This window comes from Petaurus breviceps, unplaced genomic scaffold, assembly GCF_028583685.1.
Source record: "Petaurus breviceps papuanus isolate PSGF00001 unplaced genomic scaffold, PetGlider_PUasm1.0 37, whole genome shotgun sequence".
In the NCBI taxonomy this organism is placed as follows: Eukaryota; Metazoa; Chordata; class Mammalia; order Diprotodontia; family Petauridae; genus Petaurus; species Petaurus breviceps.
In genome coordinates, this window is record NW_027186296.1 from 100,754,749 (window position 1) to 100,772,957 (window position 18,209).

General features: G+C 38.6%; 1 protein-coding gene across 1 annotated transcript in view; it reads left to right on the forward strand.

Annotated features, from left to right (window-relative positions):
• The window catches only part of HTRA1 (HtrA serine peptidase 1), a 71,664-nt gene extending 53,865 nt beyond the window's left edge, over nt 1–17,799 (forward strand). Inside the window, exons 4-9 of the mRNA XM_069099154.1 lie at nt 6,508–6,702; nt 8,916–8,948; nt 13,385–13,499; nt 13,754–13,811; nt 15,267–15,362; nt 17,088–17,799. Of these exons, the coding sequence (XP_068955255.1) occupies nt 6,508–6,702; nt 8,916–8,948; nt 13,385–13,499; nt 13,754–13,811; nt 15,267–15,362; nt 17,088–17,256 (666 nt within the window). The 3' untranslated portion in view covers nt 17,257–17,799. The remainder of the gene's footprint in view (nt 1–6,507; nt 6,703–8,915; nt 8,949–13,384; nt 13,500–13,753; nt 13,812–15,266; nt 15,363–17,087) is intronic.
• Nucleotides 17,800–18,209: the final 410 nt, after the last annotated feature.

Sequence of the window (18,209 nt, forward strand, 5' to 3'; positions counted from 1 at the left end):
AGAGACAGAGACAGAGAAGACAGAGACAGAGAGATATACAGATACAGATTTTGGGGGATTGTTCTTAATGTATGCAATGAGAAAACTGTAGTTTGATTACTTCCAATTTTTAAAATAAAATAATACAATTCCAGTCCACTGAAACATTATCTCCATTACTAATATCTTGGCTTAAGATTTATCTCTTAGTTATTTATTGCTCTAGCATTTACTTATTCACACTGCAACTCACCAGAAAGACAATGTCTTTGGTGATATTTGTATTCTGATTTCTTCATCCTCTTGGCAGAGTGGTATTTTATTTAGTTTTAAGTCTCAGAGGTTACTTTCCATGCAAGGCCCCTCTTTGGGATACTCTCCTGTATTGAAACCATTAAGAAATCCTGAATCAATGATCTGTGAGATACTTTACTTGCTTTATTTAGATATGTGTGGAATTTTTTCCCCATTGTTCTTTTAGATCCTTTTCCTTTGCCACCATTAAACTGCAAAAAGAATATGATTTGTGAAAAATGGATGGAAAATTAAATTGCATAAAACTTCCTGTGTTAAAGAATTTCTCAGACCAAATACAAGCCAAGTGTTGGTGAGACTGTCTGAGTTACTGTATATCCTTGTGGGGCCCCTTCCTTTCTAATTATTTCATTATGTGAGACATAGCCTTCATAGTTGGCCTTTTCCCCTTTTGTGATGAGAACCACTTCATATTAATTCTGCTGACTTGACTTCCTTTGCTTCTAAAACCTGACTTATGTTTTCTGTTCCGTTCAGTGTTTGAGGTGACAGGCTGTGAATCTTACAGAGGGTAACGAACATGGCTGTTTAAGCAGTTTTGGTATTTATCTATTCTTATCCTCAGAACTTTAAAAAAAATGATCCACAATATTAGGCTATCACTTTATGCTTTCCAAAACATTAGCATGTACAATATTTCATTTGATCTTTTCAACAACAATATGAATTAGGGAGGACATGTATCATTACATTCATTTTTACAGATGAGGAAACTGAGGCTGAGTGAGGTTATGACTTCATTCTAGATCTTCTAAGTCCAGTGCTCTTTTTCTACTATATACTCCCTGCATCATGTATCCCTTCTCCTGCTTTGGGGGTCTGGTGAAGTCCATGGACCCTTTCTCAGAATAATGCTTTTACATGCTTAAAATAAAATATGTCAGATTACAAAGGATACCATTTGCATGGTTTTACCAATTACAATGCAATAAATACAATAAAACCAATTACAATGAAATGAATTTGTAATTTTTTTCCCCATCTAAGTTTGTGAGCCTTTTAAAATCTTCATCTGTGTTTTCTAGGTTAAGAACTCTTGGACAAGATAGCCTCTGAGGTCTCTAATCGTCCTAGAGCTGCTATCTTAAGGTCCTATGAGCTACCTGAGATTGCTTATTTATGTAGATGGCGTTAAGTGCAAAGAGGAATCCACACATATAGTGTTGATATCTTTTAGGAGTTTACAGGCTGAGAGATGGCTCTGTTGAATGCTCTGAAGAGAAGGTACAGACATTGGAACCAAACCAAATCTGAGTATATGAATAGAGTCTGAGGGATATTATGCTTTTAGGGCAGGAGCCAAACCTCTGCGTGTAATTGCACTCACTGCCCATATCGACATTTCATTCTTTTTTTAAAATTTTTTTTTTCCCCACTGAGTAAAATGTGTGTCTAGACATTTGCTGGAAAAAAATTCTAATTTCCCAAATAGCAGTTTTGCTAGTTTATATATTATATATATTATTGCCTTAAGCAGACAGGCCTGAGGTGAGGATTAAGACTAGAAAAGATCCTGGCTTTCATCCAGTGGAGATGGATCCCAGTCCAGCACATGCTACTTAACTAGGGCCAAATTGGCCCCTGGCTGGGCGATTACCTGGTGTAGTGGCCAACCACACTTGCCGTGTCATCCTCTTTCCCTCATTCTACAATGTCTTCATGCCTGTAATGGGTATTAAGGAAGGGAGGAGGATGATTCTCACACTTCTCTCACTTAATTCTTACACTTTTGGAAACACACTAAATAGCATGAAATGCTAAAGGAATTGGAGCCTGGTCAATATCTTAACATATATATGCTTAAGTTTGGGTCAATAGTTTTTCTCAACTTTTATAAGTAAGGATATCAATTTTTAAGTTTTTGTTCAGTTTGACAACATTAACTGAACACATTCTGTATGCCTTTCACTGTGTGAGTTTCATGCTACATGAGAGCCAACTGTTAAATTTTCATTGTGAACATTACACTTCAGAAGTCAGCAAATACTAAAAATCAGGGTTTAATTCATTGTTTTGTTGATTGTCTACTCTAGATTTAAGAAACTGATGAAGAAATTCAGATTAAACTGAAAAGTGTGTCAAACATACTTTTAAAAGAGCTGGTTGTTAAACATTTATTAGTGCACACCTGGTTGTAATACTCTAATGGATCTGTCAAATCATGAATGTAGGGATTCTCTTTAATCATGCAGGAAAAAAACTCATCCATACCTGGCGATTTTGTGCAACCCTTGGTTATGTCTTTCCATGAATCTGCCACAGGGAGTCTGCCCAGTGGTGGATTTCCTTTTATTCTCTTGATATTGTGTGGATACTAATGGAGAACATAGAGTAGTGTCCTTTGGTTATCTCTTGCCTTTGGGAAGCATAATAAAAGATACACTCAAGGACATATATGAGCAAAAGAGTGAGGTGGTATGGTGGAGAGTGAGGGATAAGAGATGTATAGCCCAAATACTGCCCTACTAGCTTTTATTGAGTTTAGATATTGGGTAGTTAGCTATCCAATGCTTGTTTAGATGATCTTTCTTTATTGGTGTGAGTGTTCCCTTCACTAGTTCAGACTGCCATCCATCCACGTCTTTACTCTGTGCAGATCTTATTCTTGCTGTAAATTCCCTAAAGAAGGAGTAGAGTTCCCAAACATTTTTACACACAAGCCTTCATTGGAGAGAGTGCAGAGAGGAAGAAAGAGTATTGTATTCTGGAGTAAGGAAAGACCTGAAATCAAACTTCATCTTTGACACTACCTGTGTCACATGGGCAAGTTACTCTCCTAACTTGGAACCTCAATTTTCTCATCTGTAAAATGGGGATAATGTTGCCTGTAGTGTCCATCATCGTCTGTAGATTCCCAGCCATCAGCAATGAACCACTTCTTTCAGAGCAAAGACTTGAGGAGAAGTGACGGCAGACATAACCAGCCCGAGCTCCAGCTATAAATCAGAGGTAGGGACACAGACAGTTGGTGGCAAATGATATAAAATGTATGTAGCAATTCACATACCTTAAAATATTAGATGTATGCCAACTTTTCTTCTTATATTGTTTTATCTAAAGAGGGAAGAGACTAATTTTTACTCATTCCTAGAGAACTAAACCAGGAGAAATGGGTAGAAATTGCAAAGAAGTCAGTTTCTGTAATATAAAGAAAAAAAAAAAGTCATATCAGAGCTGCTGCAGAGTGGAATGAACTGCCTTAGTGAATGATTTCCCCCTCACTTGATGCCTTCAAGAAGAGACTTGTTTGGGATGGTTTAAAGGGGGTTTCTACTCAAGTATGGGGTAGACTAGCTGATCCCCAGGGATCCCTTCCAGCTCAGAAACTGGGTTACTGTTGTTATTAGGAATAGGGACAGGATTTGTGCTTTCAGTGGATTTCCTGGGTGAGGAAATTCCCTCTACTGATATAATGGCACCTTCTCTGCAAAGTATACTTTATTCTTGAAGAGTTGGTGGGGTATTGAGAGGTTAACTTGCCTGAGGTCATGGAGTAAGTGTCAAAGGTGAGACAAACCCAAATCTTCATGGCTTTGAGGTCAGTTCCCTAAATGATGCCTTGCCCCCTCAATAATGATCTTAATGAATGATGGCCAACATTTGCAGTGTTTTGCATCCACCATCTCATTTGGTTCTCCTAACAACTTTGTGAGGTGGGTGCTATTATCTGCATCTCTATTATAGGCTGAGAGATTAAATGATATGCCCAGGACAGGCAATGAGGTAGGATTTCAGCTCAGATAGCTCTTGCTATCTTACCATCCCTGATTTATATCTGGAGCTCAAGGCTTGCTGTTTTGTCTACTGAGCCTTTGCTCTGAAAGAAGTGGTTCATTGCTGATGGATTCCCTTCATCCCATAACTCCTGAGAGTCTCAGACCACTTCCACTCTGCAGCCAGTCTCAGGCCCTCAGAACTCAGTGGTTTCCCCAAGGAGGGCTCATTCCAAGAAGCAGGCGGCTGAGTACACATTTACAAGGCCTCTATCTAACAAAGTGCTGTGCTGACTTCTAACCTGCTGTGATTACTGGAGAAAGTCATTCCTTGGCAGGGGTCACTGGCCCCTGTCCATTGTAAATATTCAGTTTTGAGAAATCTCTGGAGTGCTGTTGGACTCAAATGATCTCCAAGAGCACATCAGACTATGTAGGGAATGTTGTGTGTGCTTTCACTTCTGGGGAGGTGGGAAGTACCCAGACAGCAACTTTCCTCTGTTGGGAAGGGACATACTGTAGTGTAAACCTGGGATTTCCAGTGATGAGCCCCAGGCTGACACTGGGCTTCTTGGCAGCCATTCCGTGGGTAAACAGTTCTCATCCATTTTTCTCTCCTGCATGTAGAGGAGATAACACAGTGTGTTGACCTCCTTCCCTCTCTCCTTCTGCCCCCAAGAATGCTGAGTCTGTAGTCAAGAGGCCTGGGTTTGAATTGTCTGCCTCCTCCTCACTGCCCATTTGCCTTTTGGCCAATGCATTTAACCTGCTTCACTTTCCTCACGTGTAGAAATGGGGTGGGGGAAGGGTTGGTCCAAACTCCTTTCATCTCTAACTCCTATGATCCCCTGAGGAAGTTAATGCTTCTATTCCTCTGGTCTCAAAGCCAGTTTTTTTTTTCCTTGAAGTTATTTTTTTTTTCTTCATTTCTTTCCCTTCCCTATTATGACCTTAGTCACATCTCTGTATTGATTAACTGTATCCTCTGAGCTTAGCCCAGCACCTGGCATGTTATAGGAGTTTACTGGATTATCCCTTTCCCCCAGCTACCTCGGTGGCACTTGGCTTTCTTACCCAGCTTTTCTACCTTTGTGAGGGTGAAGAGACCAGTCCTTTTCTGAGGTTGATGAGCACAGAACAGACATTTGCCGAGTGCCAGTTGGCCTGAGGGTCTGTGACAAACCTCCCCCTTTTGGAAAATATCTATGTCCAGACAGCTGCTTGCTTTAATTAACTGAGTAGAGTGAAATCACTCAGGAGACTTGTTTGGCTCAGGACTGGCAGGAAGGATGAAGTTGTCCTCAGGTGTTCTTGTACTCTCCTCTTAAAGCTGCAGGATCTTCTCTTCTATGAGGGAGAATTGATATTCTGTCCCACATAAGATAAGTGGTAAGCCCAGATTATGGGGCAATGGTTTTATTTTGTCATTTTTATACCCAACAATAGTCATTTGTAGGGCACAAACATGTCTTGCCTTTATGGAGTCGTTTAGCAGAGTCCCAGGTCCTTTGGTGGGTCAGTCATCCTGGACTGGGGAAAAGCAAAATCATACATTATTTGACTGCTTCATATATAGCTCTCTCCACCATGGTTTGTCTGGATGTTACAATGAAGAGACAGGACTAGAGAATTTGAACACTTTTTTTCTTTTTCTTTTTTTAGGTCTCATCTATAAGTTGTGACCTGAACTGGGGTAGGGTAGCTGGTGTTTTGGTCTCCTTTCCCTCTCAGTTATACAGTTATTTTAAGAGGAGAAAAGGTAGACCACTTTAACATTGACCATACGCTTAATCATCTCGAGCACAGCTGAATTCACCCAAGAGTACAGGGTATATTGTTAATATGGGGTATGTTTTCTATCACTTGGCACCTTTGCCAGACAGACACCTGAGACAGTGAAACTTTTTTTCATGTTCTCATCACCTGCCTTGATCCCTCTTGGATGATGGATAAATGGTTTGGGGTGGGGAGATGGTTCAGGAAACCCCTAACAAGCCCAAAATCTGCCTTTTCCCCTCAGGGTTTGAGTCTGATGATTCTGTGATGCTTAATCACTGCTCACTTTTCCTTGACAAAGATGTGAAATCCATTGTCTTTTTGCCTTGCCTTCTAATCTCTCCCTTGGCCCTGAAACAGCCATAGCAAGTGTGTATTAATCATTTCAAGATGCTATCAGAAACAGAAATGCACTATAGCCCTAAGACATTTTTCCTTGGCAGGCAGAACACAAATATTCATGTGTTTTATAATAGCTTATGATTTATTGGGTACAGTTTGTGGAAAAGGAAGTTTTATTCCCATAGGATTGTGTACCTCTCCTGGAAAACAAAGGGAATATGGTTATCATCTGTGATTACCAGAAATGCCCAGTCTGGACCCGGTGGTCTGCCATCGTCTTTCTGCAGTGTGATATCTAGGAGTGTGGTCCTTGGATAGTCCCATGTTGTTTTTAGAGGAAAGGCATATGCTGTTTTTTAAAAAGAAAAATTATTGTTTACAGGGAAAGCTGCCAGTCCTCCTTCTTGGTCGATCCTCCGAGCTGAGGCCTGGAGAGTTTGTGGTTGCGATTGGAAGTCCATTTTCACTTCAAAATACAGTAACTACTGGGATTGTTAGTACCACCCAACGAGGAGGGAAAGAACTAGGGCTGCGGAATTCAGACATGGACTACATTCAGACAGACGCCATCATCAATGTAAGTCTTGGCTCTTATTCTCATTCTAGGTAAGTCGGTGGGGCCTGCGTTGGTTATGATGATATTACTTAAAAAAAAAAGAAAGGGTAAGTATTAGGAGTTCAGAGTGCCTCCGCTGGGATCTGAGGTCGTGGGTTCAAATCCCAACTCTTCTACTCATTTACTTGTGTGACATTGGGCAAATCACTTTTGTTCAGGGTGTGTGTTTTGTTTTTTGTTTCATGAATCCCTTTGACAGTTTGGTGAAGCCTATGGATCCCTTCTCAGAATAATATTTTTAATGAATAAAATAAAATAGGATTATAAAAATAAATAATTATTTTGAAATATAGTTATCCAAATATTTAAAATATTTAAAAAAAATCCAAATATTTAAAAAAAATCTCAAAGTTAAGAATTCCTGTTCAGGTTCCTCATCTACACAATTGAGTAATTAAGCTGATTTTCTTATAAGATTCCTCTCAATTCAGAATTTATCAGGTGGAAGCCATCACTTTAGAAAATGGTTAAGTTTATCAGCCTTTTTTTAAACCTCTGAAGCAGTCACCACAGATGGTCACCTTAGCCCATCAGTTGAACTGCAAAATTGTTCATTTAAAAGTGACCATGCTATTCGCTAACAGTGAACAGATTTCTTTTCATGGAATCTTCAAAAGCACTTTTGTCATGATCAACCTTCTGAGGTAGATATTGCAAGTATTACAGATAAGGAAACTGAGTCTTAGAGAAGTTAAGTGACTTGTCCAGGGTCGTACTTCTGGTTAGCATTGGAACAGATTCGACAACAATAATGTCTGAAGGAGGAGGACTTTCTGTATACTATTCTCTTTGGTTCTCACAGTGTGAGAAAGGAAAGAGGACTTTCTGTACACTATTCTCTTTGGTTCTCACAATGTCCTTATGAGACACAGCTAGAGGCAGAATGGTGGAGTGGGAGAGATGGAGTTAACCTTGGACTTAGTGAGTTGGTGAGGGATCAAGGCCCAACACTGACACTTACTGGCTTTGTGTCCTGGGGTAAGTCATGTAACATCTCAGTGACTCCAAGGAACTTTCCAAAACTCTAGATTGCTGAAGAATTGCTGACCTGCATTGATAATTCTTCTCCAAGAGCTCCCAGTACCAATGAAATCACAGGTCTAGTCCTACCCACCCCCAACAAACAAAAACAACAACAAATTCCTTGGTATAACCCTAGGAAGAAGGTACTACAAATATTTTCTCCATTTTACAGGTGGGGAGACTGACGTAAGAGAGTTTAAGAAATTTTCTTATGGTTTGAACTCAAGTCCCCTTGCTCCAAGACCCAATGCTCTTTCCATTAATATTATGCTAACTTACAAACCCAGGTGTCCCTGTATTTTCTAGGAAGACTTTAATAACCCTTCAGTACTTCTTGGTGCTCTTTCCAAACAGTAGGCAATGTTAATTTTGTAGCAATCTGTAGAGGACACCCCACATTAATAACTGGCAAGTTTGGAACCCTGGAGGTGGGGCTTAATCTTTGGAGTTTTCTCTTTTTTTTCTCCAAAATGTGATCACTCATTTCATAATAGACACTGCATGAAGCTTTCACCCAACCTATTAGATTTGTCTCGCTAGAATGAGGCCAGAGATTTTCCAGCACTTTTTTTTTTCCCCAAGCAATCTTTAAGAAATCATATTTTCCCCCTTCAAATGTCTCCTCCTAGGATTGGGTTTCTGAAAGTCATTTTTCACATTGGACCAATTTCTAAGAAACGCAATGCGCTCTCAGACACCCTTTGCTTCTAACCAGCAGGCTCTATTCCCAAGCTTTCCTGACATCAGGGTTGTTGAGACATGAAGTAATGGAAATAAAATGGAGCCAGGTTAACTCTATGCTCCCACAGTAGGGCAGAGGTAAACTAAATGAGCGTTCTTTGGATTTTAAATAAAGTAAAATCTTATTTCCTTCTAGAAAATGGGAAAAATGTGTTTGTTACTTTCATAGGGTAGACTCTTGAAATTTGTTAGTTTTCAAAAGTGACCTGAACCTTTACACTTACTTTCAGCAAGAAGTTAGATGATTAGCAAGGTCTAAGTCTTAGGGAAGAATCATAGCTCAGACTGAGCCAAGTCAGTGATGAATTTGGATTCTGTACACTGAAAATTGCCAGGCTCTATGTACAGGAGGTAGACTGTGAGTTCATGGACAGAAGTGATCCTAATCCTTTAATTTTTGTTTATTTCAGTATGGAAACTCAGGAGGCCCCTTAGTAAATCTGGTAAGTCTTTTTTAAAATATTAATTTTACAATATTTGTTTAGTACTTGATAAATGTTTTTTTCCCCCAAAGAAATGAGATTTGCCAAAGAAATTTGTGCAATTCCAGTTAGCAGTTGTTCTGTGAACATCTTAGGTCTTGACTTCTTGTCATTATGAATTAACATAGCCAGCTAGGTGGTGCAGTCAGGAAAACCTGAGTTCAAATCCAGCCTCAGATGTTTATTAACTCTATGACCCTGGGCAAGTCACTTAATCTCTGTTTGCCTCAATTTTCCCCATTTCTGAATGGGAATGACAATACCACTTACCTCTTAGACGCATGTTGTGAGGACAAGATAAGACAATGTTTATAAAGCACTTTGCAAAATTTAAAGCACTATATAAATGCTAGCTGTTATTATTATTAACAATAATAACTTTTTTTGGACAAATCATACCTATTTATTCATTTAATAAGCATTTTTAAGGACCTACGGTGTGCTGAACATTGTCATAGGGAGTAGACAGATACAGAATTTAGATAATACATGGTCCCGCATCTCCTGGAATTTATAATCTTGGAGGGGGATATAAAGTGGCAATAAATATATTATATGGTGACATGATGATATTTTACATAAGTTACATAAGAGGCAGCACTGCATAGTGGATAGAGAGCCTACCTAAAAGTGAGGAAGAGTTGGGTTTGCGTCCAACTTCTGACATTGGCTGTGTGACCTTGGGCAAGTCCTTTGACCTCTGTCAGACTCAATTTCCTCGTCTGTAAAATAAGCTCCTACCTCCCAGGGTGGTTGTGAGGATCAAATGATATGCTATAGAACTTAGCACATTTCCCAGAACATAGTAGATGCTTAATAAATATTTGATAAATTAAAATACAAAAATGTGTTAAATAAATATTTGTTCCCTTCCTTTGAGTTATCTCTAATGGTAGGGATAGATATTTGCACTTGTGCCTCAAGACCAGGAGCTGAGGTTAGGACTAAAGTCCATGGAATAGAATGACAGAATTTCAGAATTGCAAGGCACCTCCCTAATGAGCTCAGGACAAAGGTGACTGCAGACCACATTCCTGCCCTCAGCTCTCCTGACTGTGTCCTAACTAGATGAAAATGTCATTGGGAAATACTTAACAAAATAAATCAAAATAGAGTTGAACTCAGATAATGTGAACATGTGGTTTTCTAAGTCATCGTGGCCCACAGAGATCCTTACATACAGTTTAGTGGCCCCATTTCTCTTTTAAGCTTAATACCTCTGATCTTAGCCTGACAAAGAATTCTCTCTACTATATACCTGACAAGGAGGCCTTGAGCCTTTGTTGTGAGACCTCCAGGAATAAGGAAACCAATATCTCTCAAAGAGTTCATTCCTTTTTTGGAAAACTCTTAAGAAAACAAGCATTTATTAAATACCTTCTATGTTCCATGCACAAGGGCAGCTAGGTGGCACAGTGGATAGAGTGCCAGACCTGGAATCAAGAAAACTCATTTTCTTGAGTTCAAATCTGAACTCAGACACTTACTAGCTGTGTGACCCTGGGCAAGCCATTTAACCCAGTTTGCCTCAGTTTCCACAAAATGAGCTGCAGAAGGAAATGGCAAACCACTTCAATGTCTTTGCCAAGAAAACTGCCAGTGGGGTCACAAATATAACTGAAAAACAAACGATGCACTCTGCTAAGTGCTGGGGATAAAGTGAAAGGCAAAAAGCCCAGACTTTGCTCTCAAGGAACTCAGAATCTTACATTAGGAAGCTTCCTCTTAATAGAGATCCAGCCAGTCTGTCTCTTTGCAGCCTCTCCCCATTGCTTTTGTGTCTTGCTGCCTTTTCTACCAACAGAACAAACCTGTTCCCTTATCCATGTGACTGAAGAAAAGACATGTCTTTTCTTCTTCATCATTGATTCTCTCCATTGATCCTCATAGGATGATACTGAGGCCCTTAACCAATCCTGGTTGCCCTTTTCTGGACATTCTTTAGTTTAGGATTAACCTTCCTAAAATGTGCAAAGCTCATGACTCCATCTGGATTAAAGCTATAGCCCTGGTCTCATCCATAAGTTAAATGGCTTTAGATAAGGAATTAATTGCCTGAGGACTCAGAGAAATTTCTTTTTTTTTTGTTTTTATTTCTTTTGACTCAGAGAAATTTCAAATGTCCATAAGTCTTCCTGACCAAAGGTCATAGCATTATAGAATGTTAAATCTAGAATGAATTGTAGAGATCCTGTAGTTCATTGACCTCTTTTTACTTGTAAGGGAACTGAGGTCCAGAGAGGTTTATCTCTAATCTGAAGTCATAGCACATATGAATAATGGAACCAGGACTAGATGGAACCCAGTTTTCTTACCCCTATTTCAGTGTTTTCTCTACTACTTTAAAGACCTGAAGGTCCTTTATGGAATTTCCATTTTAAAAAAGAAAAGTGTTTGCTAATCATGGTTTCCGAAGTTAGCAGTTTGCCTTTCTAATCCCATGTTTGACAAACATTAATCAGAGGTATGAAGACTAATGTTTTAATGGCATATCTCTTGCCCCTCCATTGGGAAAATAAAGAAGAAAATCACTGTAATAAATATACATAGTTGAGCAAAATAAATTTTCCCCACAGTCAGGAGGTGGGTAGTAGGCTTCATCGTCATCCTCTGGAATCATGGTTGGCCATCATTGGTCATCATCATGATTGATCAGATTTCTGAAGTCTTTTAAAGTTTTGTCTTTGTAATATCATGGCATCAGTCATACTCCTGGTTTCTTCAAAGACAAAACTAAAAGTCCCTCACCTCAAGGAACTTACATTTTATCAGAGAGATAACATGTACACATTTAAGCATATAAAAACATATAAAACTTAAATGCATGATATTTTTATGGGTGAGAAGACTACCATTTTTTTTGGGGAGTGGATCTGTAAACATGCAATATGGGAGGTGCCCCTTGTACTGAAGTTTGTAGGAAATTAGAAGCAGAGGTGAGAAGAGAGTATGTTCCAGGCACTGAGGACCCTGAGCAAAGGCCAAGGAGATGGATATCAGAATGTGTATGAAGAACAACAAGAAGACCAGTTTCACTAATTGTAGAGTGCATGAAAGGGAGTGATATATAATAAGCCTGGAAATGTAGGTTGGAGGCAGGTTGTGAAAGGATTTTTAAAGAGCATGTGTATTTGAGCCTAGGAGTAATAGGGAACCATTGGAGCTTATTGAAACCAGGGAGCGGCAAATCAGATCTGTGCTTTAAGAATGTCACTTTTTCAGGCATGCGAAGGATGGATTGACATATGGAAATACTGCAGATAGGGAGACCAATTAGAAGGCTATTATCGTCTAGTAAAGAAATGATAAGAGCCCGTACAAAATGGTGGCTATCTCGGGGTGCAATCTAGGGGATGGATACAAGAGATGTTGTGGAAGTTGAAACAGATTTGGTAACTGGTTATGTGGGGAAAGAGAGGGTAAAAACTACAGGTTGTGAGACTGGATGAAAAGTATGTTGGTGATAACTTCCCCAGAAACACCTCCTTTCTTTCCAGTCTTCTTACACTTTATCCCTCAACACATACTCTTTGATCTGCTGACATGGGGTGTTCCACCAATAAGACATTTCATCTCTTGGTTCTGGGCATTTTCTCTGGCTCTCCCCCATGCCAAGAACACTTTCCCTCTTCTGCTTCACCTACTGACTTCCCTGCCTTCCTTTAAGCCCCAATTGAAATCCGGTTTTCTATAGGAAGCCTTCCCTAACCCCTCTTAATTCCAATGCCTTCCCTTTTAAAAGTATTTCCTATTTATCTTGTATATAGCTTGCTTTGTATATGTTTGTGTATATAATATATAATACACATATTATATATGTGCAAAATATACATATATATATTTTATATACACATACATGTATACATACATATATAGTTATATATGACATAATAATATATAAGTATAATAAAATATATATTAATAAATGTATAATTATATATTAATATATTTGTATGTATTTGTGCGTTATATCCTCCATTAGACTGTAAGCTCCTTGAGGGTAAGGGCTATCTTTTGCCTCTTTTTGTATCCCCAGTGCTCACCACAGTACCTGGCACATAGTAAGTACTTACTAAATGTTTATTGAATGAATGAATGAACAAGTGAGTTTTAGGGAAAAGATAATGAGTTAGTGTTTGGAGATACTGAATTTTTGAGATGCCTGTAGTTTATCCAGGTGGAAATGTCCAAAAGGTAATTGGTTATGTGGGACTAGACTTCAGAAAAGAAAGGAAGGAATCAGTTGGTATGTCGGAGTTATTATTCTATATTTCCTTCTACTGAACTTCTGCCAGCAGGAACTGACCTAATGCATTCTTTGAGGTTACTAGCAAAAATTTTCCATTTTCTATTAAAAAAAAAATATGTTTAGTAAACTACTTATCTTTCTATTTCAGGATGGTGAAGTGATTGGAATTAATACTTTGAAAGTGACTGCTGGGATCTCCTTTGCAATCCCATCTGATAAAATTAAGAAGTTCTTAACTGAGTCCCATGACAGACAGGCTAAAGGTATGACATCACCCAGACACTCATGAAAAGCCAGTGTAGAGCCTGAGGTTAGAACCCCAGCCTCCCTTGCATGAATCACAGTTGTTGTCAACATCATGGTACCTCTCACATACACTATTGCCCAACCTCTTAGTAAGCCCCATAGAACCCTCTGAACCTAACTTCAAAACAGAGAATATGGTGCCAGGATACTTACTTGTTCTCCATGAACAACTAACAAGGATTGTTTTATATTTTACCTTTTACTTTCATAGGAAAAGCTGTCACCAAGAAGAAATACATTGGAATTCGAATGATGTCACTTACCTCTAGGTGAATAAACAGGCTTTTATTTTATTTTATTTTTTTTAAATGACACTGAGAGTTAACTGCAAAGTTCACAGTGGTGTCCCTGAATGCCAGTGAAACTTTGTCTGAATTTCTCTAACTGTGCAAGACTAATGATGATATTTCATATAATAATAATTCACATCTATGTAGCGCTTTGAGCTTTTTCTGGCTACTTTCTTCACAATAAGCCTGTATGGTAGGCAGCACAAGTAGTATTAACCTCATTTTACAGATGAGGAAACTGAGGCACCAGAAGGTTAAATGACATGACTACAGTCTCACAACCAGAAGTATTAGCACCACATCTCAAATAAGGTTCTGATTCCAAGACCCATTGCTCTTTCCATGACCTCATGCTGCTTAATATTCTAAAGGCATCTCTTTAAAATGAGATCTTTTCCCATCATGATGGTGCATACATTTTTCAATGGGAATTTTCACAAAGATGATCTTAAAAATCTCAAGACTTTAATATCAAGTTAAAATGAGGAAGTACTAACAGTGAGGTGAGATACCAGAAATGCTGTCCAGGAGTTTAAACTGGCTCTCATATTTTGTAATTTGTTCTTTCAACCAAAAGAATTTTGTCCCATTCTTTGAAAACCAGACCTAGAGAGCAGTTTGGTTTTCCTTGATTCTTGTTTGTTTCTTGTTAATTTCATTGAAATATATACATCCCCAGAAAACTCTGAACACTTTCTTTCTTACCCCAAGCAGAATACTTTGCCTTTCAGATATTAAATTTTGCAGAGTAAAGTATGTGAGAGTTCACTTGTAGGAATGTTAGGTCAAGCACATTATTATGTGATTGAAATGACTAGTGATTTTTCCTTTCCCCTTTCTCCTCCCTCCCCCCATCTTGAGAAACTTCATTTTAATTTTTACATGTCATGACAGGTTCATAAAAAACTTTGTGGAGAAACCTGGTGTACTACCATGAGGGATGGGTTCTACCTCTTATTGCTTGATATTAAAAGCATTGGCTTATGCTATGATAGTTTTTTTTTACGGGTTTAGATATAAATGGCCCCATATTTCATGACATTTCCTAGGGATTTAATTATTTCGTAAGGACTAAACATGGTGAGTATTTTTTTGTTGTTGTTTTTGTTTTTAGAAGGAAGATGACACACTGGTGGTGGGAGAGGTTGCATTTGGGAATATTACCAGTAAAACAGTTTGCACTTCACATCAAAACTTTAGTGATTGTAGAATCTGTAATTTGTAATTTATCAAAGCCTTTATTGTTTTTTAAAATAAAAGTTAAATAGTCCTGTTTAGGGCTCTGACCTAGGAAGCTTAGTATTCTGACAATAAGGTAAGGAGTAATAATAGTAATAACCCAGAGTCATAATGTGCCTTAAGATTTATAAAGTGGGCTAAACTGACATCCACAGAGCTGGATTGATATGGATGATGTGTTTTCTTCCTCTACAGTAAAGCTAAAGAGCTGAAGGATCGTCATCGAGACTTCCCTGATGTCCTTTCTGGAGCTTATATCATAGAAGTAATCCCAGACACTCCAGCTGAAGCGTAAGTTAGAATTTTCCCCTTCGACATTCTTCCTTTCCCCATGACTGACCCATCAACAGAGTTTCTTACAGATAAATGGTTAGCTGTGTGACGAAAGTGTGAGATCTGTGGTGTGTTCCTGCTGTGGGATCCAACTTAGAAAGAGGCTCAACTTGAGCTGCCTCAGACCGAGAAGAGGAAGGAGGCCTCCTGTTCTCTAAAGGGATGACTTAACTTTTCTAACAGATGTGTAGGAATCCATTACGAGTGTGTGGTGGAACTATGATTTTGTCAGCATGGGGAGTCCCACATCTAGGAATTCCTTCCACCAAAGCAGCTTGAAATTCCATCTATTACTTTTTAAGATTAAATCCTGGGGAATTGCCTGAAAAACAGATTGATTATGTGAGTTGTCTATGATTATTTTTTGGTTAGTAAATTTCAGAGATGGAATTTGAATTCATGTCTTCCTGACTCCAGACCACCCTTTATCCTCCATAATGTGCCTTCTCTCTAATATGAATATACAAGATTAAATCCTTGGAGAACCTCTGGGATGAGGTTGGAGAGGGAAAAGAAGTTCATTTTTAAGCTTCACGTGAAAAGTAGTGGCTCATCTGACAATCAATATATATTGTATCTCTAAGAAAAGTGCTGATGGTGAGCTACCATCTTATGTTAAAGTTAGAGGACTAGCAAGCTAAAGGAGTATTGTGAAGGCAACATGTCCTCTAGGATGGTGGAAAGAATACTAGCTTTGGAGTCAGTAAACCTGGGCTCAAACCCTACCTTCCCTATTTAATATTGTGATATTGGGCAAGTTGGGACATCAGTTTCTACGTTTCTAAAAACAAGGGGCTTAAATAAGATAATTTTCAAGGTCCTCTGAAACCTAAGATCTCAATATTGAGCAAATTTCTTAACTCCTCTGTCTTAGTTTCCTCATCTATAAAATGAGCACAGTAATTGTACCACTAACCCCACAGGGTTTTTGTGAGTAGATGGGTGTATAAAGTTCTATATGCACACATGCTACTATATTTTTTTCTTTTTCAAGATACGGTTTTCCTAGCATGGTTGGAAATGAGCCTACAGTTGCTTCACCCTGTTAGAAATTACTTGGCTGGAATAAATTTGTTATGCTTGTATCAACTTTGTAAATTATTAACACTTTTGTATAAAATCAACTAGTTAGCATTAGCCAGAAGAGTTCCACAATTTCAACAATAGCAGTGATAGATGGCTTTATATTTATTTGCTTTTGGAGATTTTTAGGGTACTTACTACTATGAAGTATTGGAGATGAATCCTTACAACCTCCCAAAAAACCCCACCCCAATCCTCTATGTTAGTCTTGTGGGTTATGATCTGTGCTTTTCTTGAGAAGAAGAGGAGAAAGAGACCTAGAGAAAAACCTGAGTTTCTACCTAGCAGGTTCCCTGAATTCATCCTGCCCAGAACATGAAGATGGAAAGAATGAGTTGGGACCTTGGAGTCAGGAAAACTGAGTTGGAGGTTCAGCTTTAGTATTTACCAGATACTTGACATTGGGCAAATGTCTTTGAGTGTCAACTTCCTTAATGGGATGGTGTTGGGTTAACTCATCTTTGTGATCTCTCCCTTTCTGCTCTAAATCTTACGATTTTTCCATCCCCTTCACTGGTACCCCTAGTGGTCAACATAGAGGGGTCAAAATGAAGCAATGCAATGAATGATATACTCATGTTTCTTCTTTTTATTTTACAGTGGGGGCCTCAAAGAAAATGATGTGATAATTAGCATAAATGGAAAATCTGTGGTCTCTGCCAATGACGTCAGTGATGTCATTAAAAAAGAAAGTACCTTGAACATGGTTGTCCGCAGAGGCAATGAAGATATTATGATCACAGTGATTCCTGAAGAAATTGATCCTTAGGTAGAAACACGAGCTGGATTCCGTGTTTTCTCTGAAGCCATTCCCAATCGACTGCTTATAATGACTCTGTGCTGGTACAGGAAACATTATTAGACTTTTGACCAATATTTTGCTTGTTCAGCAGAACAGCACTGGCCAACAAAATAACTTTTAATAGGTTTAAGGCAAAACAAATGTAATGTTACAGATACTCAGACAATAATTATTTCCTTCTGTATCTTATGTACACAGCATTTTCTCTTCTGCCAACTTCGTCTGTTCCTGCTTAGAGGGTCAGAATGTGTTTCTTTCTTTCTGCTGAGTCTTCGTCTTAGCCTGACTAATGAAAATGCTCAAATAACCAGTAAGAAGGGTGCCAAGTGGATTTCATAATGGCACTCGGAAAGTTGGTTGGAAGCACCACTACAGTGAGAGCGACTGTTGGAAATCGGGAGTGGGTGATGCTAGCTTACGAACAGAATTTAGGCAGCTTCCTTTCAGAAGCCATGACCCATTGGGAGTACTATGGCCTTGGAGTTAGAGCTATTAAAATACTTGTACATATTTTCTTCCCTGTGTCATTTATTTATCAACAGATGGATACATTCTTTCTGAAATGGTTATTGATGGTCATCTCATTAAACTAAAGCTGTACATATAGAGCTGAACATTTAGGGTTACATATCAGCTATTTTTAAGCCATCCTGTGTCAGAGGAGGATTTTACTAGATGGCCTCTGAGGTTTTTCCCAATTCTTATCAATCAATCAGTGAACATTTATTAATTACCTTCCATGTGCCAGGCACCGTGCTAAGCACTGGGGATACAGAAAGAGACAAAAGACAGTCCCTGTCCTCAAGGAACTTGTAATCTAATGAAGACAACATGCAAATATATACAAAGCAAGCTATATCCAGGATAAATAGAAAATAATTAGCAAAGGGAAGGCACTAGAATTAAGAGGTTTTAAGATC